Source organism: Rhinoraja longicauda, chromosome 3 (assembly GCF_053455715.1).
Source record: "Rhinoraja longicauda isolate Sanriku21f chromosome 3, sRhiLon1.1, whole genome shotgun sequence".
NCBI lineage: Eukaryota > Metazoa > Chordata > Chondrichthyes > Rajiformes > Arhynchobatidae > Rhinoraja > Rhinoraja longicauda.
The window spans coordinates 10266490-10291727 of NC_135955.1; the positions used below are offsets into that span (position 1 = coordinate 10266490).

At 45.0% G+C, this 25238-nt stretch overlaps 1 protein-coding gene across 1 annotated transcript in view; it reads right to left on the reverse strand.

Moving 5' to 3' along the window:
• The window catches only part of LOC144592318 (trans-2,3-enoyl-CoA reductase-like), a 111583-nt gene that overhangs the window by 56391 nt on the left and 29954 nt on the right, over positions 1 to 25238 (reverse strand). The window contains exons 2-4 of the mRNA XM_078396847.1: positions 22975 to 23026; positions 20804 to 20848; positions 3319 to 3422 (exon numbers count right to left, since the gene is read on the reverse strand). Of these exons, the coding sequence (XP_078252973.1) occupies positions 3319 to 3422; positions 20804 to 20848; positions 22975 to 23026 (201 nt within the window). The remainder of the gene's footprint in view (positions 1 to 3318; positions 3423 to 20803; positions 20849 to 22974; positions 23027 to 25238) is intronic.

Below are 25238 nucleotides of genomic sequence, written 5' to 3' on the forward strand. Positions count from 1 at the left end.
AGTGGGAATTTTGCGATGTTTCCGAATACGCTGTAATCCCGACCTGACTCGGCATTGTCGTGGTCATTGTCGTCGGGTAAAGGAAAAGTTTGGCGATCTGCTACGACTTTGACAGTCGCCGGCAGTCGCCTTAAAATCGCCTAAAGTGGGACAGGCCCTTGAGACAACAAAGGGCTGACGCCTATTGGCATAAAAACCTTCAGCGTAGTTTTGGGGGTCATCAGCTTTACAATTTGTGTTTCCATAATCTGCCTAACTATCTCTTCAAGGGAAATTTGGAATCATTCTTCAGTGAATCAGAAATGAAATCATGCAATCTGAGAAAGAGGAGGGCATTAGATTCATAATAACTTTGCCGGTCAAATAACAACTCTCCCGATCTGACCCCACTTCCATGTATTTGATCTGTATGTGTATGGAGGAACTTAAGAAGGGTGAAGAAGGGTCTCGACCCGAAACGTCACCCATTCCTTCTCTCCTGAGATGCTGCCTGACCTGCTGAGTTACTCCAGCATTTTGTGAATAAATACCTTCGATTTGTACCAGCATCTGCAGTTATTTTCTTACACTGTATGAAGGAACTGCAGATGCTGGTTTAAACTGAAGATTGACCGAAGACCAAGTTATCATAACTTGAAGAAGGGTCTCGATTCGAAACATCACCCATTACTTCTCTCCAGAGATGCTGCCTGTCCTGGTGAGTTACTCCAGCATTTTGTGTCTATATTTGATCTGTAGCCCTGCTGGTTACTCCTGCAAGCACAGACACACACACACACACACTTTTAAACTATGATGAGGATTTCTGTCTCCACCACCCTTTGGGACAGTGAGTTCCAGAACCCAGACATCCTCTGGGTGAAAATTGTTTAGTTTTTAGTTTAGAGACACAGTGCGGAAACAGGCCCTTCAACCCACCGAGTCCACACTGAACAGCGATCCCAACACACGAACATAATCCTACACACATTAGGGACAATTTACAATTCTACTGGAAACCAATTAACCTACAAACCTGGGCATATTTGGAGTGTGGGAGGAAACCGAAGCTCTAGGAGAAAACCCACACAGCCACAGGGAGAATGTACAAACTCCGTAAAGACAGCACCCGTAGTCAGGATTGAACCCGAGTCTTTGGCGCTGCAAGGCAGCAACTCTACTTCTGTGCCGTATTTACCTTTAGCTTATTCCTTATTTTACTTACTTTACTTTATTCCCCTTTATTCTCCTTTGCCGATCCTTCTAACAATTATTATAAAGCCATGCCCCTGGTTTTTGACCTCTTAGCTGAATCCAATAAGTCCACAGTTTCATAAGTCATAGGAGCAGAATTAGGCCGTTGGGCCCATCACCCTTTGGGACAGTAAAAGGGACCACATCACCCCAATTCTGGCCTCTCTCCACTGGCTCCCTGTACGGTACAGAATCAACTTCAAGCTCCTCCTATTCACGTATAAAGCCCTAAATGGACATCCCCCCCCCCCCACATCAAAAATCTTCTAACCCCCCTCTCTAACTCCAGGTCCCTCAGGTCGGCCGACTTGGGGCTACTCACTATCCCGCGGTCTAGGCTTAAGCTCAGGGGTGACCGCGCTTTTGCGGTTGCAGCTCCTAGACTGTGGAACAGCATCCCTCTCCCCATCAGAACTGCCCCCTCCATCGACTCCTTTAAGTCCAGGCTCAAAACCTATTTCTACTCCCTAGCGTTTGAGGCTCATTGAGGAGGCGCTGTGAACTGTTTGCGTGCTACTGTATGTTTCTTAGTACATAATCAGATGTACAGCACTTTGGTCAACGTGGGTTGTTTTTAAATGTGCTATACAAATAAAATTGACTTGACTTGACTTGACTTGACTCTGCCATTCAATCATGGCTGGCCATTTTTTCCCCTCTCAACCCCCATTTTTCTTCCTTCTCCCTGTAAGCTTTGACACTCCTACCAATCAAGGACCTGACAATCTCTGCTTTACAAATACCCAATGTCTTGGCCTTCACAGTCATCTGACTGGCTGAGGAAATTTCTCCTCATCTCCATTCTAAAGAAACATCCTTTTATTCTGAGGCTGTGCCCTGTGGTTCGAGACTTCCCTGTTACTGGAAACAACCTTCGCACGTCCACTCTGTCTAGGCCTCAGGCAACCCTATACAGCAATGCCTGGTGGCAGAATTGATCAAAATATCGCATGGGTGTCCGCATATCCTTTCCTTGCAAACTGATCTTCTAGTTGCTCGAAGGGCCTCGTCGCATTTCACGTCTTAATTAAATCTTACCTTGGCCTCAGCTTTACCAAAGAAAACACCGTAGCTTTTATTTTCCATCCCTAGTCGTGGTTACAATATTCCAATCCAGGCAGCATCATTGTTTATTTCCCCTGATCCCTCTCCAGAGCAATCAAATCTTTGCTGCAATGTTGTAATAAGATCAGTAATAGACAGGCAATCCTGTCCTGATCTGAGTGACAGTGCATTTTTCCAGATGTGCATTCCTCCTATTAGAACTGTGTTTTTTCTTGTGCTGGCTTCTCACTTCATCTGGGACCATTACATGTATCTAGCCGTAGACGGTCTCCTGACCCAACATGCACGGCACGGGTGACGCAGGGGTAGAGTTGCTGCCTTGCAGCGCCAGAGACCCGGGTTCGATCCTGACTATGGGTGCTGTCCGTACGGAGTTTGTACGTTCTCCCCGTGACCTGCGTGGGTTTTCTCCGGGATCTCCGGTTTCCTCCCACATTCCAAAACATTACAGGTTTGTAGGTTAATTGGCTTGGTAAAATTGTAAATTGTCCCTAGTGCGTGTAGGATAGTGTTAGTGCGCGGGGATCACGGGTCGGCGTTGACTCGATGGGCCGAAGGGCCTGTTTCGGTGTGGTATCTCTAAACTAAACCAAACTAAACTAAACTAAACTAAACTAAACTAAACTAAACTAAACTAAACTAAACTAAACTAAACTAAACTAAACTAAACTAAACTAAACTAAACTAAACTAAACTAAACTAAACTAAACTAAACATGGGATTATTCTGCACACATCAGACTAAATGGGTGAGCTGCGCATTCACTAGCTTCTGCATGAAATGCACACACCGGGAACAAGAGTTGTTGATTCCCATGGAAAATATTTGCAATAAGTAATTCCAAAATATCACTTAAATCTCTACATAATTAGGAATGATGCCTCAATTTAAAAAAATGCAACATGCAGGAACCCAGATCAAAAAATAAGTGACATTCTTCACCCCTTGTGGTAAATGAAGACATTCTTTCCATAAGTTCTCAGCTGGTAACATTGAATGCCCAGTGTATTTAAGACTTACCGTGGTCCAGTTTATCTGTGTCCCCAGATCTCTGAAGTATAATGTGATAATGGATGAGGTTGCAAGGTTCTTAAGGGCTTGGGTTTCCCTCAGTACAGGACCACCTGTGAACAAACAAGACCAGGGACAACATTATGCCTCAGTGATCCCATCGTGGCCACTACAACCAGAGGATCAGCATGACACGGTATCAAAATATATTTTGAACTGGAGGTAGGTGAGAGTAGAGGGAAGGGAACTGTTGAGCCTTCCCGAAGTGCCATGGGCTTAACTCAATAAAACATCAGCGAAAGGAGGTGCCCACTAGATACCCCAATTATATACTCGCATCTACACGATCAGGTTTTATGTGCTTAACGTGTACAGCGTAGGTAGCATATTATTGAACACTAGACGACCTATGGGGCCGATGGCTCCCCATTGTGGGATCGGGGGCGGGCGAGGGGGGAGAGGAAAGGGGAGAGGGAGCCAATTACCCCGGCTCCGGGCGGCCATCGCGGCTGCCAGCAGCAGGAGAGCGGCCGCAAGGCGCTGCGCCATGTTCGTCCTGCCGGCGGCCATCTTCTTTGACCTTCTCACTACCGCCGCGCTGCACCATGGGAGGAAGGTCAGGCGAGGGACTGCTGCGCAGGTGCGCCGGCGCCGAGCCCGGCAACCCTCCCCCAACTGCGCACGCGCGGATACCCGTTGGGTTCCCGTTGTGACGCAAGACGAACACGGGAGTATTAGATGAAAATGGTGATGTTTGTTTTAGGCGAGTCATTTACAGTGCATGGATCCATGATAAGGGAATAACGTTTAGTGCGGGGGGGTTCAAATTTATCAATATTGACTGTAGTTTAGACTTTAGACTTTAGAGATACAGTGTGGAAACAGGCCCTTCGGCCCACCAGGTCTGCACCGACTGGCTATCAACTGGTACATGAGCACTTTCCTACACACGAGGGACAATTAACTATTCACCAAAGCCAATCAACCTGCAAACCTGTACGTCTTTGGAGTGGGTGGGTATAAACTGAAGGACCACACGATCCCAGGGAGAATGAACAAACCCCGTGCAGGCAGCACCGGTCATCAGGATCGAACCTGGGTCTCTGGCGCTACGAAGCAGCAACTCTGCCGCTGCACCATCGTGCCGCCCTCAAATGGGATTGGCCTGAGTGCGAGGGGCTTCGATGGAGTGGAGTTTGTTAGATGCATTCAAGAGTGCTTGTCGAGACCGAGTGTAGATAAATCTACCGCTGACAAAGCACCACTCATCCTTACTTGGGGAAATTAAATAGGGCAGATAGTGGAAGAGCACCTGGAGAAGACCAACACAGTCACAGGGAGAATGTACAAACTCCATACAGACGGGGCCTGTAGTCAGGATTGAACCCGGTAAGGCAGGAACTCTACCGCTGCACCACTGTGCTGCCCCCCACAAATGGTATCTGACCTATTTATTTCCAGCATATTCTGTTCATTTTATATCTATATACTAAAACTCTCGTTTGTTATCTTGTTTGTGACTGAACTTCAGCCAAAACGGTACACGATAGTGCGCCAATTTTAGGCCCACCTTACTCACCATTGTCACTTTAGTGATAATGCAAGTAGTTTTATTGAAATCGGTGTTATATTTTTTAAGTTAATCACATTTTTAAGTTTAAAAGGAGGGGAGGGGGAGGGAGGGGGAAGGGGGGAGAAGGGAGAGGGGATGGGGGGGGGTTGAGGAGAGAGGGGAGGGGAGGAGATGGTGCTGCACCAATGCAGGAGAGGTTTGGGCCCAACGGGTCCACTTGGTCTAGTATCAAATAAAACCTGAATGCCTATCACTGCCTATCACTTTGCTGTACAATTATTGTGGATTGATGGAAATGGCAATTTCGATGACTTGCTAATCAATGCTATTTTTACCAGGCGAACTCATAGAGTCATAGAGTCAGACAAATTGGAAACAGGTCCTTCGGCCCAATTTGCCCGAAACGACCTACATGTGCCATCCACTCTACTCCCGCCTTCCTGCGTTTTGTCCATATCCCTCGAAACCTGTCCTAACCATCTATCCGTCTAATTGTTTCTTAAACGCTGCAAGACTACCAACCTCAACTACCTCCTCTGGCAGCTCGTTCCCTACACCCACCTACCTTTGTGTGAAAAAGTTACCCCTCAGATTCCTATCAAATCTTTTCCACTTCATATTAAACCTATGTCAGCTGGCACTCGATTCCCCAACTCTAGGCAAGGGACTCTGTGCATCTACCCGATCTATTCCTTTCATGAATCAATATACCTCTATATGATCAACCCGCTTTCTCCTGCGCTCTAAGAAATAGAGTCCTGGCAACATCCTTGTAAATCTTCTCTGTACCCTTTCAAAATTGACAACTATTATTTTGGGAGTGATTGTTTACACTTGGAAGTGGCAGATTTAAGATTAGGAATCTCTCATTGCATCCGTAATTCTTAAGTTAATAAGTGAAAGCAGCAGAATTAGGCGATTCGGCCCATTGTCTATTCTGCCATTCAATCATGGCAGATTTATCTTCCCTTAACCCCATTCTCCTGCCTTCTCTCCATAACGCCTGACACCCGTACCCATCAAGAATCTATCTATCTCTGCCTTAAAAATATCCATTGACTTGACCTCCACAGTCTTCTGTGGCAATCAATTCCACAGATTTACCAGCTTCTGACTAAAGAAATTCCTCCTCATCTCCTTCCTAAAAGAACATTCTTATATTCTGAGGCTGTGACCCCTGGTCCTAGACTCTCCCACCAGTGGAAACATCCTCCCCACATCCACTCCATCCAGGCCTTTCACTATTTGGTAAGTTTCAGTGAGGTCCCCCCCCTCATCCTTCTAAACTCCAGCGAGAACAGGCCCAGTGCCTTCAAACGCTCATCTCATGTTAACCCAAATGACGTGGAGATGGGTGATGGCGCCAAGCCTGATTCACACTAAGCTCAATTTCCAAATCTGTTTGCAGGAACTGATTTGTGGACCGTTCTATTCACCAGTGCAACCGCACTAGAAACTGTGCGCTGATGCAACTATAAATACCCACCACCCGTTAATGCCAGGAAATAAACTGTGCTACAACATATTACCGATCCACTCCTTACTTGACACATTCATGAGGCTCTGGGCCATATTTATTGCTTCATACTAAAGTTGTTATCTCTTAAGGCAAAGAAATCTGTTACAGTTTGGATTTTTTGGAAGTTGATTATCGTTTAAGAGCTCCTATAAAAAATACATTTTATAGATTTAATTGCACTTACAAGAACATATAACACACTGAACAATTCAGATTTTCTTTTTTTTCAAGCTCCTTACTATGCATTTAAATGTGTCTATATTTTATCATACTAAACTTTTTAATCTCGTTAATGCATTGTAACTTTGCCTCACTGAAAGCTATTACAATTTAGCATTAAATAACAATATTAAACTCTTTGGTCACATTAAAGATTAGGGCATTTGAATTCTCCAGATGGGCTTTTGAAATGATGGATCTACCATTAATATTGTAGATGGATTATTACAGTTCTCATAATTACTGCTCAGATTCATGTTCATAAGTGATAGGTGCAGAATTAGGCCATTCGGCCCATCGGTTCTACTCCGCCATTCAATCATGGCTGACCTATCTCTCCCTCCTAACCCCATTCTCCTGCCTTCTCCCCATAACCTCTGACACCCATATTAATCAAGAATCTATCTATCTCTGCCTTAAAAATATCCAATAACTTGGGCTTCAAAGCCGTCACGCACTCTCTGACTAAAATAAATCCTCCTCATCTCCTTTCTAAAGGAACATCCTTTCATTTTAAGGCTGTGGGCTTTGGTCCAAGACTCTCCCACTAATGGGAACATCCTCTCTGCATCCACTCTATCGAGGCCCTTCATTATTCGATAAGTTTCAATGAGGTCCCCCTCATCCTTCTAAACTCCAGCGAGTAGAGGCACAGGGCTGTCAAACGCTCATCGTACATTAACCCATTCATCCCTGGGATCATTCTTGTAAACCTCCTCTGGACCCTCTCCAATGCCAGCATATCCTTACTCAGATACGAGGTCCAAAACTGCTCACAATACTCCAAATGCAATACTCCTGACCAGTGCCTTATAAAAGTTGTGTAGGAAAATAACTGCAGATGCTGGTACAAATTGAAGGTATCACAAAATGCTGGAGTTACTCCAGCATTTTATGAGTGCCTTATAAAAATTAAATATTACATCTAACAAGGATGAGGAACCTCAAACTGAATTCATTAAGAGAAGGCACTTTCTTTCTCACTGTTGCGCAATACTTAATACATTCTGTTTATATACTATTACATACAGGTGATGGCACTGTCGGGTTGCCAACTTCCTCACTCCCAAATATGGGACAAGGTGACGTCACCACCCCGCGTCCCATGTGACCTCACCCAGCCAGCGGCCACGTGCTCCCGCTCCATGTATGGCGGCTGCCCAGGCCAGGAGGCGGGTTGCTACGCAACCTGCATTTGGCGGTGCCCGGGCCTACACTGTCAGGGATTGCAGCAGCCCCCAGGCTACAGTGTCCGGGCCGACAGCGTCGGGGCCTACAGTGTCCGGGCCTACAGCGCCGTCCGGGCCTTATACGGGACAAGGGCGGTCCCGTACGAGACAATAGACAATAAACAATAGGTGCAGGAGGAGGCCATTCGGTCCTTCGAGCCAGCACCGCCATTCAATGTGATCATGGCTGATCATTCTCAATCAGTACCTCGTTCCTGCCTTCTCCCCATACCCCCTGACTCCGCTATCCTTAAGAGCTCTATCTAGCTCTCTCTTGAATGCATTCAGAGAATTGGCCTCCACTGCCTTCTGAGGCATAGAATTCCACAGATTCACAACTCTCTTACTGAAAAAGCTTTTCCTCATCTCAGTTCTAAATGGCCTACCCCTTATTCTTAAACTGTGGCCCCTTGTTCTGGACTCCCCCAACATTGGGAACATGTTTCCTGCCTCTAACGTGTCCAACCCCTTAATAATCTTATACGTTTCGATAAGATCTTCTCTCATCCTTCTAAATTCCAGTGTATACAAGCCTAGTCGCTCCAGATTTCCAAATTTCAGGGCATATGGCAATAAAACACTCTTGACTCTGGACAATCTCTCTCCCTATCTTCTCTCTATTTTATCCAGGCACCTTCAAGTAATCGGCATTGCATCCATGTTAAGCAAGACTCAATGGTCAGAGCAGGAGTCAATGAAACACAGGCTCTTATGTCAGTTCCACTGTGTCAGCAATATCCCTCACAGTTCAACCTGTAAACGCATCCTCCAAACTGTTGCACTGACAACGTTGGAAACCTCAGTGACAGAACGGGAAACAAGCAACACTTAACCACATTAACCTCGCGTGATTTAGAGTCATGGAGTCAGACAGCACGGAAACAGGCCCTTCATCCCAACTTGTCCATGTTGACTGTGATGTCCCATCTAAGCAAGTCCCATGTGTCTGCCTTTGGCCCACATCACTCTAAACATTTTCTACATCTCTGGAGTTCGGGTTAGGACCCGAAGAAGGGTCAGCGTCGGAAGAAGGGTCCCGACCCAAAAAGTCACCCATCCTTTTCCATCAGAGATTTTAGCTGACCCATTGAGTTGCTCCAGCACTTTGTGTCTATCTTGTTTTGGTAAGGTTTGTTTTCAATCAAAGTCCTGCTCTTTCCTTTCAATTACTCTGACCAGATCACTCAACTTCATCCTTGCTCCTTTACATTTTTACCTTCCACTTGCATTCTCCAGAAGGGGTAATGAGGCAGTTTTCCAAATTGATCTCTTGGCTTGATGTCAGGTAACAAGTCTGAAATTAAATGAATCACCTCCTTCATGCCTCCAACACTGAGTGGGACATTATTGGGCGACTCTTAATGAGTTAATCAACTCATTAATCCCCTGAGTTGAACGGATGGAATTGCGTGAACAATATCAGGATAGGCACAAAATGCTGGAGTGACTCAGGGGGACAGGCAGTTTCTCTGGATAAAAGGAATGGGTGATGCTTCGGGTCAAGACCCTTCTTCAGACTATGTAGAAGTGTCTATGGTGTAAACCAGCATCTGCAGTTCCTTCCTGAACAATAACAGGAGCAGTTGTTTGCTAGAAGCTTTGTTATGAGATAATAACACTGCCGACTCCCAATTGGCACAATTGATATAAATGGACAATCCTTATGAATATTGTTCTCGATCTTCAGGTAGCCCCACCATTCCCCCTCTCTCTCTATCCCTCCCCCACCCAAGTCGCACTAGCTTCTTGTTTTCACCCAGCAAACAGCTATCGATGGCCCGTTTCCTTTATCATCGTTACTTTTTTGCGTATCTTTCATTCACTGTTCTTTATCTCTCTACATCATCGTCTATGTCTCTCGTTCCCCTTATCCCGAACCAGTCTGAAGAAGGGTTTCAACCAGAAACATCGTCCCGTCCTTCTCTCCAGTGATGCTGACTGTCCCGCTGAGTTACTCCAGCTTTTTTGTGCCTGTCTTCGGACAATCCTTCTCTTTACCCCGTCTCTGAACAAGTGATACCGATTCCCAAATTCAGTTACATAGGGAAAGGATCGAGTAAGAACAAAGAGGATTTGAAAGCATTCCAAAAGTTTAATGGGTGTGTAATAGCCCAATCCCAAAATCGTAGAGTTAAATAATCAGATGTCGGTAGCTTTGCAGGCAAGCAGTGAGATTACACAACAGAACCCAGATGCTCCAGTTTCCTCCCACACTCCAAAGACCTACAGGTTTGTAGGTTAATTGGTTTCCGTTAATTGTAAATGCGTCCCTAGTATAACATATAACATATAACAACTACAGCATGGAAACAGGCCTGTCCGGCCCTACCAGTCCACGCCGACCATTCTCCCTGACCTAGTCTCATCTACCTGCACTCAGACCATAACCCTCCAATCCCCTCTTATCCATATACCTATCCAATTTACTCTTAAATAATAAAATCGAGCCAGCCTCCACCACTTCCACCGGAAGCCCATTCCATACAGCCACAACCCTCTGAGTAAAGAAGTTTCCCCTCATGTTACCCCTAAACCTTTGTCCCTCAATTCTGAAACTATGTCCCCTTGTTGGAATCTTCCCCACTCTCAAAGGGAAAAGCCTACCCACGTCAACTCTGTCCGTCCCTCTCAAAATTTTAAAAACCTCTATCAAGTCCCCCCTCAACCTTCTACGCTCCAAAGAATAAAGACCCAACCTGTTCAACCTCTCTCTGTAGCCTAAGCGCTGAAACCCAGGCAACATTCTAGTAAATCTCCTCTGTACCCTCTCCATTTTGTCGACATCCTTCCTATAATTTGGCGACCAGAACTGCACACCATACTCCAGATTCGGCCTCACCAATGCCCTATACAATTTTAACATTACATCCCAACTTCTATATTCGATGCTCTGATTTATAAAGGCAAGCATACCAAACGCCTTCTTCACCACCCTATCCACATGAGATTCCACCTTCAGGGAACAATGCACAGTTATTCCCAGATCCCTCTGTTCCACTGCATTCCTCAATTCCCTACCATTTACCCTGTACGTCCTATTTTGATTTGTCCTACCAAAATGCAGCACCTCACACTTATCAGCATTAAACTCCATCTGCCATCTTTCAGCCCACCCTTCCAAAAGGCCCAAATCTCTCTGTAGACTTTGAAAATCTACCTCACTATCAACTACTCCACCTATCTTAGTATCATCTGCATATTTACTAATCCAATTTGCCACACCATCATCCAGATCATTAATGTAAATGACAAACAACAGTGGACCCAACACAGATCCTTGGGGCACTCCACTAGACACTGGCCTCCAACCTGACATACAATTGTCAACCGTTACCCTCTGGTATCTCCCATTCAGCCATTGTTGAATCCATCTTGCAACCTCACTATTAATACCCAACGATTTAACCTTCTTAATCAACCTTCCATGTGGAACCTTGTCAAATGCCTTACTAAAGTCCATATAGACAACATCCACAGCCTTGCCCTTATCAATTTCCCTGGTAACCTCTTCAAAAAATTCAAGAAGATTAGTCAAACATGACCTTCCAGGCACAAATCCATGTTGACTGTTTCTAATCAGGCCTTGATTATCCAAATAATTATATATATTGTCCCTAAGTATCTTTTCCATTAATTTTCCCACCACAGACGTCAAACTAATAGGTCTATAATTGTTGGATAGTGCTAGTGTACGAGGTGAACGCTGGTTCGAGTGGGCCCTTTTCCACGCTGTATATCTAAAGTCTGAAGTCTAAAGAATTCAGGGTGTGTCTTTTTTTCTTTCCTGGGTTATTAATTTTTTTTCAAATATTGCTTGGTTTAATAAATAAAAATCGCATCTTTGAGCCCTGTGCTTTATTAAAAAAAATGTGCAGAGTTTGTGTATTTGTATCTGTTGGCATGGCAGATGGTTTGTTTGTACTAGGTGATTCATCACGTCGGTTACTGTTTGGAAAGTTCCAGATGTTTGATTCCTCTTCTTTAAATCACTGTGCAAAATTCAGAAAATAATGCAACTTAAAAAGAACCTCTTTGAATGAGTGAAGCTGAAAGCCAGTCGAGGGATACATTGACCAAGCAATCTCTTTATAGGCAAGAGGAATTAAAACTCAGTGACATCAATCTTAGTGTGCAAAAAAATTTACTTGGTTGCATCTTTATTTAAATACAATATTTCTGCTGGAGCAGAAAAATCTGTGAGTTTTATTGATTTCGTTTTGGAAAGCTTTCCTGCCATCCTTATTCTATCCAACTAATGTGTGACTCCGAAATGGCAACTCTATTAGATCAATCTACTGCTGAGAAAGAAATCATGTAAGTAAGCAGGGTGGCGCAGCGACAGAGCCACTGCCTTACAACGCCAGAGATCTGGGTTCGATCCTGACTACGGGTGTTGGCATTGTACGGAGTTTGTACGTTCTCCCCGTGACCTGCGTGGGTTTTCTCCGAAATCTTCGGTTTTCTCCCACACTCCAAAGACGTACAGGTTTGGAGGTTAATTGGTTTGTTGTAAATGTAAAATTGTCCCTAGGGTGTGTGGGATAGCATTAAGTGTAGGAAAGAACTCCAGATGCTGGTTTAAATCGAAGGTAGTCACAAAATGCTGGAGTAACTCAGCGGGACAGGCAGCATCTCCGGAGAGAAGGAATGGGTGACGTTTCGGGTCGAGACCCTTCTCCAAACTAGAAAGCGATCCTGAACTACCATCTACCCCATTAGAGACCCCTGGACTGTCTATAATCAGACTCCACTGGTCTTGTTATTTTGCACTAAACGTTATTCCCGCTGTCCTGTACTTGTACGCAGTGGATGGCTTGATTGTAATTAGGTACACATTTTCCGCTGACTGGCTAGCGTGCACCAAAAAAAGCTTTTTGCTGTACCACGGTACACGGGACAATAAACGAAACGAAACTAAAGTAACTAAACATCTGGTAGAAGCACAGATTGCTCTCTCCTGTCCTCTGTCCATCACAGACTGACTGACTTGACAATGCTTTGAAGGGAATTCTACAGGTAGAGTCCATTGGTAAGAATGATTCACTAATCCATTCTCACAGACAAGTTGTCATAAGATCATCATAAGTGAAAGGAGTAGAATTAGGCCATTCGGCCCATCAAGTCTACTCCGCCATTCAATCATGGCTGATCTGTCTCTCCCTCCTAACCCCATTCTCCTTCCTTCCCGCACTAATCAAGAATCTATCTATCTCTGCCTTAAAAAAATCCTCTGATTTTGCCTCCACAGCCTTCTGTGGCAAAGAATTCCACAGATTCACCACCCTCTGACAAAAGAAATTCCTCCTCATCTCCTTCCTAAAAAAACGTCCTTTAATTCTGTGGCCTCTAGTCTCAGACTCTCCCACTATTGGAAACATCCTCTCCACATCTGCCCTATCCAAGTCCTTGATGGTACCAGACTGCGTGGCCATTAAACCCATTATTCACACTGAGGGTGGTCTCCCTGCAGTGGTTGTATAACAGACCACTGTGCTTAATGAGATCTAACAACTTGAATGTATTCATCTAGGACATACTATGTATGGACTCTCAGCAGCAACAGAATTAGTTTTGACTTTAGACTTTTTAGAGATACAGATGGGAAACAGGGCCTTTGACCCACTGACTCCGCGCTGACCACCGACCACTAGTGCTCATAGCTCTATCCTACACACACTAGGGACAATTTTACAGTTTTTACTGAAACCAAGTAGCCTACAAACCCGTACGTCTCTGGAGTGCGGGAGGCAGCCAGAGCACCCGGAGAAAACTCACGCAGTTTCAGGTTGAATGTAAAAAAACTCTGTACAGAGGGCACCCGTAGTCAGGATCAAACCCGGGTCCCTGGCGTTATTAGGAAGCAGCTGTACTGCCGTGCCACTGTGCAGCCCCTTAGTTGATACACCCTAGTATTCCCTGCTCTTCCATTACCATAGATAGACACAGCGGGACAGGCAGCATCTCTGGAGAGAAGGAATGGGTGACGTCCCTTCCTTCTCTGTTGTTTCATAGCATGTGTTAAATGTATGTTTTAGTGTTCTTTAGCTTGTTATATGAGCTGGGTGGGGGGGGGTTCAGGGAAACTTTTTTAAATCTCTTACCTCGATAGTGATGCAATTTTTTTCTGTATCGTATCTCTGTCCACACTGCGGCCCAACATCGTGGAGCTGGCGGTCTCTGCTGGAGACCGACTTCGGCAGCTCCAGCCATGGGAGCCTGCGGGACTTAACCTTGTGGAGCTGGCGATCCCATCGGGGATCGACCTCGGAGCTCCAAACGCGTGATCCCACGGACTTTAACATCGTGGAGCTTGCGGTCCCTGGTTAGAGACCGACTTCGGGAGCTCCAAGCCACGGGAGCTTCGACCGCCCCAACGCGGGGGCTTCGATCGCCCCGATCCAGGGGCTTCGATCGCCCCGACGGATGGTTCAATGACAGTGAGGAATGTGGGGTATCCGCTGTGGTGGATGTTTATGTTAACTTTTATGTAGTTGTGTGTCTTGGTGCTTTTTTTTTTAGTGTGGCTGTATGGTAATTCGAATATCACTGTACCTTAATTGGTACACGTGACAATAAAAAACCTTTGAAACCTTTGATAGGACAGGTTTGGGAGAATATGGACCAAACGCGGGCAGGTGGGACTAGTGTAGCTGGGACATGTGGGACAGGTGGGACTAGTGTAGTTGGGACATGTTGGCTGGTGTGGGCAGGTTGGGTCGAAGGGCCTATTTCCACGCTGTTTTACTCCGTGACTCTCTGACAATTAAACAAATCATTCAATGACCATCCCTTCAGCTCAGGATGTTTGCTGATGAATGCGGTGTTCTGACCCTCTCCTTATACCTTGGGTAAAGGAAGCTTTTTGTGCCCACATGCTGCAGAAAATGTACCTGAACTCACTCAAGACCTCTCTGAGGCAAGTGTGCTTGCTTTCCCAAGCAATATGGTGAAAATTATCATCACACGTTAAATCCTTCTACTCATCACTGCCCTTTTATATTCACAGCTTCTATCAGCAAGCACAATTCGCACAGCTGTCTAACAGATTTATATTTTTAATTCTACCTGTACAGCTTTCAGTGCCAGCTTAGCTGCTATTACACACCCTCTTTAATGGAATTTCACTGAGGCTACTCTCTCTCTCTCTCTCTCTGTCCAGCCTCAATATGTTCTTAGATTTAAAGTTCTCTTTTGGTGCTGGGGAGGGGGGAGAGAGGGGGTAGAGAGGGGAGAGAGAGGGGGGAGAGAGGGGGGAGAGAGGGGGAGAGAGGGGGAGAGAGGGGGAGAGAGGGGGAGAGAGGGGGAGAGAGGGGGAGAGAGGGGGGAGATTAGGTGGGGTAGGGTCGGAGAGAGAGGGGATGCAAGGGCTACTTGCATTAGAGTTAGAAAAGTTAGAGAAATCAATCATCCCGCTGGGTTGTAGGCAGGCCAAGCAAAATATAAGGTGCTGTCCCCCCAACTTACACAGAAAGCTTGGGTGTCTGGAGAAGTTATGGTACCCTACTAAACATAAACACACACAAACAAAGCTGAAAGGATAATTTATAATAAGGAATAGTTTTTGGGAGGGAAAGTCTTTCTCTACCCAACTTCATTGAATTCTTTGAAGACCTAGCAGGGAGAACAGAAAAGGATTCATCTATTTCATCCAGACTTCCAAAAGGCTTCTCTTGATTCCATATACAAGGTGAACTGAATGGTCAGAACATGGTACATAAAACAGGGAGGAATAGATTGGGTAGATGCACCCATAGTGGGTGAATCCAGGTTTAAGGTGAAGGGGAATAAATGTAATAGGAATCTGAGGGGGTAACTTTTTCACACAAAGGGTGGTGGGTGTATGGAACAAGCTGCCAGAGAAGGCAGTTGAGGCTGGGACTATCACAACATTTAAGAAACAGTTAGACAGGTACATGGATAGGACAGGTTTGGAGGGATATGGACCAAAAGTGGGCTGGTGGGACTAGTGTAGCTGGGACATTTTGGCTGGTGTTGGCAAGTTGAGCCAAAGGGCCTGTTTCCACACCGAATCACTCTATGACTCTTTGTAGAATCACCTAAGAAGCAGCAGAATAGGTATAGAGAGGAACTGCAGATGCCAGTTTAAACTGAAGACAGACACAAAAGGCTGGAGTAACTCAGCGGGTCAGGCAGCATCTCTGTAGAAAAGGAATAGGTGATGTTTCGGGTCGAGACCCTTCTTCAGACTGAGATTCAGGGGAAAGGGGAATGAGAGATATAAACGGTAATTAGGAGAAATAAATGGAAGGTATGCAAAAAGCAACGATGATCAAGGAACTGTGGGGCACACAAATAGGTCCCTTGTTGGTAGATTGCTGAGCATACGCAGAAAAATATATTCCATGCCTCATATTACATGGGATGAACGGTTAGAATTGAGAACCTCAGCATTTTGCAGAAAAGAATATTAGTGTGGTAACAGAATAGGCACACAACTGAGATTCAGGGGAAAGAAGAACAAGAGATATAGATGGTACTTAGGCGAAATGAATGGAAGATACGGCACGGTAGCGCAGCGGTAGAGTTGCTGCTTTACAGCGAATGCAGCGCCGGAGACTCAGGTTCGATCCTGACTACGGGTGCTGCACTGTAAGGAGTTTGTACGTTCTCCCCGTGACCTGCGTGGGTTTTCTCCGAGATCTTCGGTTTCCTCCCACACTCCAAAGACGTACAGGTATGTAGGTTAATTGGCTGGGTAAATGTAAAAATTGTCCCTAGTGGGTGTAGGATAGTGTTAATGTACGGGGATCGCTGGGCGGCACGGACTTGGTGGGCCGAAAAGGCCTGTTTCCGGCTGTATATATATGATGATGATGATGATGATGATATGCAAAAAGCAATTATAATCAAGGAAACGTGGGGCACAAAACAACTGGGTAGCCATAAGAAATGGATATTCCAGGTATTAGTCAGAGGAATCTGTGGAATGCTTTGCCACAAAAGGCTGTGGAGGCCAAGTCAGTGGATATTTTTAACAGATTATTGAATTACTGAATCTATTGATTTTTTTATTTTTTTTTAACATATTATGCATAGGTATCGTGGATATAGTCTGTTTTGCTGCTGCGAGTAAGAATTTAATTGTTCTGTTCTCAGTACTTGTGGCAATTAAACACTCTGGACTCTTGAGTCTTGAGAAGAGGGTAGGAGCGACATTTGGAGCAGAAAAATAAGGAGTGGCATATTATTTAGAACACAGGAATGGAGATTGGTAATTAGAACTATCAAACTAATAGCGATCTGTGGTCATAAGATCATAAGATCATGTGATAGATAGGTGCAGAATGAGGCCATTTGGCCCATCAAGTCTACTCCGCCATTCAATCATGGCTGATCTATCTCTCCCTCCTAACCCCATTCTCCTGCCTTCTCCCCATAATCCCTGACACCCGTACTAATCAGGAATCTATTTATCTCTGCCTTAAAAATATCCACTGACTTGGCCTACACAGCCCTCTGTGGCAAAGAATTCCACAGATTCACCACCCTCTGACTAATACCTGGAATATCCATTTCCTATGGCGACCCAGTTGTTTTGTGCCCCACGTTTCCTTGATTATAATTGCTTTTTGCATATCTTCCATTCATTTAGCTTAAGTACCGTCTATATCTCTTGTTCCTCTTTCCCCTCAATCTCAGTCTGAAGAAGGGTCTTAATGCAAATTGACGCCCAGTAGCTGTTGGTGAGACCGCATCTAGAATATTGTGTTCAGTTCTGGGCGCCATGTTATAGGAAAGATATTGTCAAGATTGAGAGGGTTCAGAAAAGATTTACGAGGATGTTGCCAGGTCTAGAGGGTGTGAGCTAGAGGGAGAGGTTAAGTAGGCTGGGTCTCTATTCCATGGAGCTCAGGAGGATGAGGGGTGATCGTTTAGAGGTATACAAAATCATGAGAGGAATAGATTGGGTAGATGCACAGAGTATTTTACCCAGAGTAGGGGAATCGAGGACCAGAGGACATAGGTTCAAGGTGAAGGGGAAAAGATTTAATAGGAATCCGAGGGGTAACTTTTTCACACAGAGGGTGGTGGGTGTATGGAACAAGCTGCCAGAGGAGGTAGTTGAGGCTGGGACTATCCCATCGTTTAAGAAACAGTTGGACAGGGCAGGTTTGGAAGGTTATGGACCAAGCGCAGGCAAGTGAGACTAGGGTAGCTGGGACATTGTTGACCGGTGTGGGCGAGCTGGGCTGAAGGGCCTGTTTCCACACTGTATCACTCTATGACTCTATGACTCTTTGAATTAATTTAATTTATATTCCCAAATTGCACAGTGAGATTTGACCTTGAGCATTGGATTCTTACTGCAGACCGATCCACTTAATGAAAACACAATGTCACTGCAACTGATAAATATCACAGTCATTGATTTTTCAAGAATTCTAACTTTTTAGACAATACCTCCACTGTAAAACCAATAAAAATGTTAAGCTTAGATGCATGAAGTATAACAGAATTCAATAATATATTTAAGCAGGTTTTTTGCTGAACAACAACTCTTGCCCAGAAACTTATTTCACAGATGGATTTCAATAACCTGAGCATGTGATTTGCAAAGCTGTTGTCCAATAATTCATACCCCAAAAGTTGCAAAGAACACACTATAAAGTAGCAACAGCACATTATATTGTCTTTGAAATTCATTCCTCTGAGGTCTTCAGACTTTAGACATATTGTGCAGAAACTGGCCTTTCGGCCCGCCTAGTTCGTGCCGACCAGCGATCATTCCGAACATTAACACTATCCTACACACTAGGGACAATTTACAATATTAACAAAGCCAAACGCAGGAACAATGACAAGATTTAAAAGACATTTAGACATTCCTTGTACACAGTCACTGAAAGAAAGCATGCAGGTACAGCAGGCTGTGAAGAAAGCTAACGGCATGATGGCCTTTATAACGAGAAGATTTGAGTATAGGAGCAAAGAGGTCCTTCTACAGTTGTTTAGGGCCCTGGTGAGACCACATCTGAAGTATTGTGTGCGGTTTTGGTCTCCTAATTTGAGGAAGGATGTCCTTGCTATTGAGGCAATACTGTATAGGTTCACAAGGTTAATCCCTGGGATGGAGGGACTGTCGTAGGAGGAAAGATTGTAAAGACTGGGCTTGTATTCACTGGAGTTTAGAAGGATGAGAGGAGATCCTATATAGACGTATAAAATTATAAAAGGACTAGACAAGCTAGATGCAGGAAAAATTTTCCCAATGTTGGGGGAGTCCAGAACCAGGGGACACAGTCAAAGAATAAAGGGGAGGCCAATTAAAACTGAGGGGAGAAGAAACTTTTTTTTATTTTTGAGATTTCTGAGATTTTTGAGATTTTTTCACCCAGAGTTGTGAATTTGTGGAATTCTCTGCCATAGAAGGCAGTGGAGGCCAATTCACTGGATGAATTTAAAAGAGAGTTAGACAGAGCTCTAGGGGCTAGTGGAATCAAGGGATATGGGGAGAAGGCAGGCACAGGTTACTGATTGTGGATGATCAGCCATAATCACAATGAATGGCGGTGCTGGCTCGGATGGCCAAATGGCCTCCTCCTGCACCTATTTTCTATGTTTATATGTACTTAGACATGTACATGGATAGATTTCAATTTTTAGATTTAGATTTAGAGATACAGCGCAGAAACAGGCCCTTCGGCCCACCGGGTCCGCGTCGCCCAGCGATCCCCGCACATTAATACTACCCACTAGGAACAATTTTTACATTTCCCCAGCCAATTAACCTACATACCTGTACGTCTTTGGAGTGTGGGAGGAAACCGAAGATCTCGGAGAAGATCCACGCAGGTCACGGGGAGAACGTACAAACTCCGTACAGACAGCACCCGTAGTCAGGATCGAACCTGAGTCTCCCGCGCTGCATTCACTGTAAGGCAGCAACTCTACCGCTGCGCCACCGTGCCGCCCATCAGTTATCACCGACAGGGTCGTAGCTTGTTGTAGGTTGTCGCGGGTGGACGTAGGTTTACTTCGGTTGTCGTAGGTTGTCGTCTGTGTGGTCGTAGGTTGTCGTAGGTGCGGTCGTAGGTGGACGTCCTAAGTCGCGATGATTGGGTCGCCGGTTGTCGGTAGCTTGCTGTAGCTTGACGTCGACTAGGTGGGAGGTAGTTGTAGCTTGTCTTAGACATTGTCGTGGGGGGGTCCAGTCGCCGTTTTCTCATCGACCTGCTACGACTATGACAGTCGCCTAAAAAAACACCTACGTGGGCCAGGCTCTTTACAGTTCCAGCAACTAGATTCGATCCCAACCTCTGACACCATCTGTGTGGAGTTTGCACGTTCTCCCTGTGACTGCATGGGTTCTCCACAGGTGCTCCAGTTTCTGCTCACATCCCAGAGATGTGCAGTTGGTAGGTTAATGGTTGTAACCTACTTTTAAGGGCCTGTCCCACTTAGGCGATCTTTTAGGCGACTGCCGGCGACTGTCAAAGTCGTAGCAGATTGCCGAACTTTTCTTTTACACGACGACAATGACCACGACAATGCCGAGTCAGGTTGATATTACACCGTCTTCGGAAACATCGCAAAATTCCCACGCTGTCAATGCTTCTCCGGCGCCCTAATTTTCGCTGAAATCACTGACAAGTCAGTAAGTACTTGAGAGTTTTGAACTATAACACCTTGTATGGGTTACTTAAAAACCAAGCTTCACTTGTAAGCTTCACTTATCGAAATGTATAAGATTATTAAGGGGTTTTCTCCGAGAACTTTGGTTTCCTCCCACACTCCAAAGACGTACAGGTTTGAGAGTTTAATTGGCTTGGTTATAAATGTTAAATTGGCCCTTGTGTGTGTAGGATGGTGTTAATGTGTGGGGACCGTCGGTCAGTGCGGACTCGTTGGGCCGAAGGGCCTGTTTCCGCACTGTATCTCTGAACTAAACTAGACGAAACAAAACTAAATCCCAAACCACTTGTTAGAACTTACTGGATTCAAGTTGCAAGCCGACTCGTGAAGGGTACCATTGGGGACCTGTAGCAAAGATGAATAAAGTAACAATTAATATTTGCATGTGGAGTTAACTTTAAACCTGCCAAAGTCATGTGTCGTCAATGTTTTGAGCAAAATATTAATTACATTTCAATTCTTTAAAAAATATATATTACTGACAATAAATTGTTTGATTGTCTTATGTTTAGTTAACTTTAGTTTAAAGATACAGCATGGAAACAGGCCCTTCGGCCCACCGAGTCAGTGCCAACCAACGATCCCTGTACACCAGCACTATCCTACACCTTTTATTCTTGAACCTGTCCAAACAGTTTTAATGTACAGAAGGTTCAAATTTGGCATAAAAGAAATAATTATTATTTACATTGTTGGCAATATTACCATCATTTTAAGTATATTTTTAAAAATTGTTAAACATGCTAATTTTGATTTAGTTTAGTTTAGTTTAGAGATACAGCGCGGAAACAGGCACTTCGGCCCACCGAGTCCGTACCGACCAGCGATCCCCGTGCACTAACACTGTCCTACACACTCCAGGCAGGGCCGTCTTAACGCATGGGCCTGATGGGCACTTGCCCGGGGGCCCACAACCATAGGGGCCCCATGCTGATCTGTGTATGTTAAGTGACTTGCAATATATAAATACTACTTTAAAAATGTAGGTTCAATAAGTGCTTTTTTCGCAACATTTTCGGTCACTAAGTGCTTCTCACAGCGATCTGTAAGCGCTTTTCGCAACAATGTAGCACCCTAAGTCCATCGCTAAGTGCTTTTCGGTAAGTGCTTTTCGCCGGCACGACCGGGGGAGGCTGGTAGGGAAAGGGGGGTGGGGGAGAGTAACGGTAGGGGCCCCAGTACACTGCTTTGCCCGGGGGCCCATAATGCTGTAAAAACGGCCCTGACTCCAGGGTTAATTCCGTACCAATCAACCGAGTGCTCTTCTAGCTCTGCGTGTGTGGGTAGAGGTGGGGGGGAGCGGGGGGGAGCGGGGGGGAGAGGGGTGGAAGGTGTGACAAAAAAAAACAATCTCCATCTTGACAGAAAGAATAAAATATTTGCCCAAACCAAACGGCAACCGCTATTCTTTTTAGTTTAGTTTAGTTTTGAGATACAGCGCGGAAACAGGTCCTTCGGCCCACCGATTCCGCACCGACCAACGATCCCCACATATGAACACTATCCTACACACACTGGGGATAATTTACACTTATACCCAAGCCAATTAACCCACAAACCTGTATGTCTTTGGAGTGTGGGAGGAAATTAGCTAGATAGAGCTCTTAAGGATAGCGGAGTCAGGGGGTATGGGGAAAAGGCAGGAACGGGGTACTGATTGAGAATGATCAGCCATGATCACATTGAATGGTGGTACAAATATTTTCCATGGTAAAGATGAGGGAGTGGGGGCGGCTCGAAGGGCCGAATGGCCTACTCCTGCACCTATTGTCTATTGTCTATTGTCTATTGAAACCGAAGATCCCGGAGAAAACCCACGCAGTCACGAGGAGAACTCTGTACAGACAGCACCCATTGTCGGGATCGAATGCTCCGATGCTTTAAGCGCTGTAAGGCAGCAACTCTGCTGCTGCGCCACCGTGCCACCCACTATTATATATTACTCTGCTGTATGAAGTAATAGGGAAATGCTCGCTTCCTCTGCTTTCAAAGGCTGGTTATATTGCCTGAACGACTTGTGCCATCAGGGACAACCATCATCAGTAGCATGGAGTCAGTAGATGATTCCTTCCGAAACGTGTCTTCTTCACTTAATTACTTTGTGTTAACATCTCTATAATTTCCTGTGGTGGCAAGTTTCATGTTCTCACCAGTTTCTGGGTGAAGTTGCTTCTTCCAAACCCTTGGGGACTAACGATCCTGAATTGACGGCTTCTCACTTTCTTGGAAAGTGGAAATGCGTTCTTTGAACCCACTCTCACCTCTTATTGCAATCTCCCCACCGGCTCATTGCAATGACTGCCGCGCGTACTTGCTTATTATGAAATCAGATGTCAGCCTCACAGTTTATCACCGTGCAGCTGCTAGATTTTTAATCAAACCGTCCATGGAAATGTATGAAATTATGCATAATATCTCCAAGAACATCCAGATATGCAAAAGGAAGTACAAACGTTGTATGTGTTACTTACAAGTTTTGTAAAACTTGTGCTTCACATCAGCAATGGTAAACGAAGGAAGTATCTGAAAAATATATAAAGTAAGATGATCACTTCAGTGTTTCATCAGAAGTTTTTATCGCCGACTTCAGTCAGTAAACCAGATCTAAGTTTGTGTTTCAGTTTAGTTTATTGTCACGTGTACCGAGCGAGGTACAGTGAAACGCTTTCGGTGCGTGCTAACCGGTCGGCGGAAGGACAATACATGATTACAATCAAGCCATACACAATATAACAGATTGATCCCTGGGATGGCAGGACTTTCATATGAAGAAAGACTGGATAGACTAGGCTTTTACGCGCTGGAATTTAGAAGACTGAGGGGGGATCTTATAGAAACATATAAAATTCTTAAGGGGTTGGAGAGGCTAGATGCGGGAAGATTGTTCCCGATGTTGGGGAAGTCCAGAACCAGGGGTCACAGCTTAAGGATGAGGGGGAAGTCTTTTAGGACCGAGATGAGCAAACATTTTTTCACACAGAGAGTGGTGAGTCTGTGGAATTCTCTGCCACAGAAGGCAGTTGAGGCCAGTTCATTGGCTATATTTAAGATGGAGTTAGATGTGGCCCTTGTGGCTAAAGGGATCAGGGGGTATGGAGAGAAGGCAGGTACAGGATACTGAGCTGGATGATCAGCCATGATCATATTGAATGGCGGTGCTGGCTCGAAGGGCCGAATGGCCTGTTCCTGCACCTATTTTCTATGTTTCTATGTTTCTAACACAATGCTTTCAGGCCCATTACATTCTACTTTTAGAACACGGTCCAGGTGGTGAAGTCTGGAACTGGACGACTGGGCAGCGTCAGTGGAGATGAGGTTGTCGCTTTCCATTGGAGGAACAAGGAACTGCAGGTGCTAGTTTACACAAAATAACACAAATGCTGGAATAACTCAGCGGGTCAGGCAGAATCTCTGGTTAAAATGTGCAGGAATGAACTGCAGATGCTGGTTGGCACTGAACTTGGACACAAAACGCTGGAGTAACTCAGCGGGTCAGGCAGCATCCCTGGAGAAAAGGGACAGGTGGCGTTTCAGGTCAGGACCCTTTACTCAGACTGGGGAGCAGTCTGAGGAAGGGTTTGAACCTGAAGTGTCACCCATTCCTTTTCTCCAGAGATGCTGCCTGACCCGCTGAGTTACTCCAGCATTTTGTGAATAAACTGAAGTGTCACCCATTCCTTTTCTCCAGAGATGCTGCCTGACCCGCTGAGTTACTGGAGCTGTTTGTGTCTAGCATTTCAGGAGAACGTGGATAGGAGACGTTTCGGGTTGGGACCCTCTTTCAGGGGCCTGAAGAGCCCCCCCCCCTGAAATGTCACCTATCGACCTTCTCCAGAGATGTTGCTTGACTTTCCATTGGATGTAGGCTCATGTTCCCTTTGACCCTTAGGTCCACGTTGGGAAAACTAGGCTCTGATTCTTACATAGAAGCTGATTATTCCCATTGTTTAGAATACTTGTATAAAAAGGTTCAGGATCATCTCGGATAGTTGCAACAAAAAAAAACTCCATAGTCATAGAGCTGTATAGCAGGGAAACGGGCCCTTCAGCCCAATTTGTCCATGTTGACCAAATAGCTTAACTGAGCTCATCCCATTCATCTGAAGTTGGACCTGATCCATATACTTTCAAAGACTTTCATATCCTGTTCAAATGCCTTTTAAAGACCATAATTATACCTGTCTCTGCCACGTCCTTTGGCAACTCCTTCTATGTATGCACCATCCTCAGTGTGAAAAAGAAATAGTCCCTCGTGTCTCGGGTCACTGCTTTCAACTAACTAGTAGTCTTGAGTCAATATCTGAAACTAAATGTTGGTTTTCCCACTGTAGATGCTGCCTGACCCGCTGTTTTCCTCCAGCAGTTTTTTTTTACACTCCAGATTCCAGCATCTGCAGTCTCTTGTGTCTCTGACAATCGTTCATTTTTAATTACCTCTCAGTCAGAATATCATTCCTTATCCCACGATAAATATGTTGCTTAAATGCAAATTGCTGATTTTGTTTGAACTTATTTCCGGCTGAAAAGACTCATTGCTCTCAAGTTTAAGGCTGAAGTTTGGAAGAAGCAGTCCAGTGAGAGAAGCTGGCGACTGAGATGAAGATTGAATGGTGGATAGAGCCATGAATTGGCTTTCCCGTGAAAGAAAGACCAAACAATGCCCTCCAGTAAAACACTCCCTTCTCTCTCTTTAAACAAACAAAAATTGCAAACTGCAAACTGAAGCAAAATACTT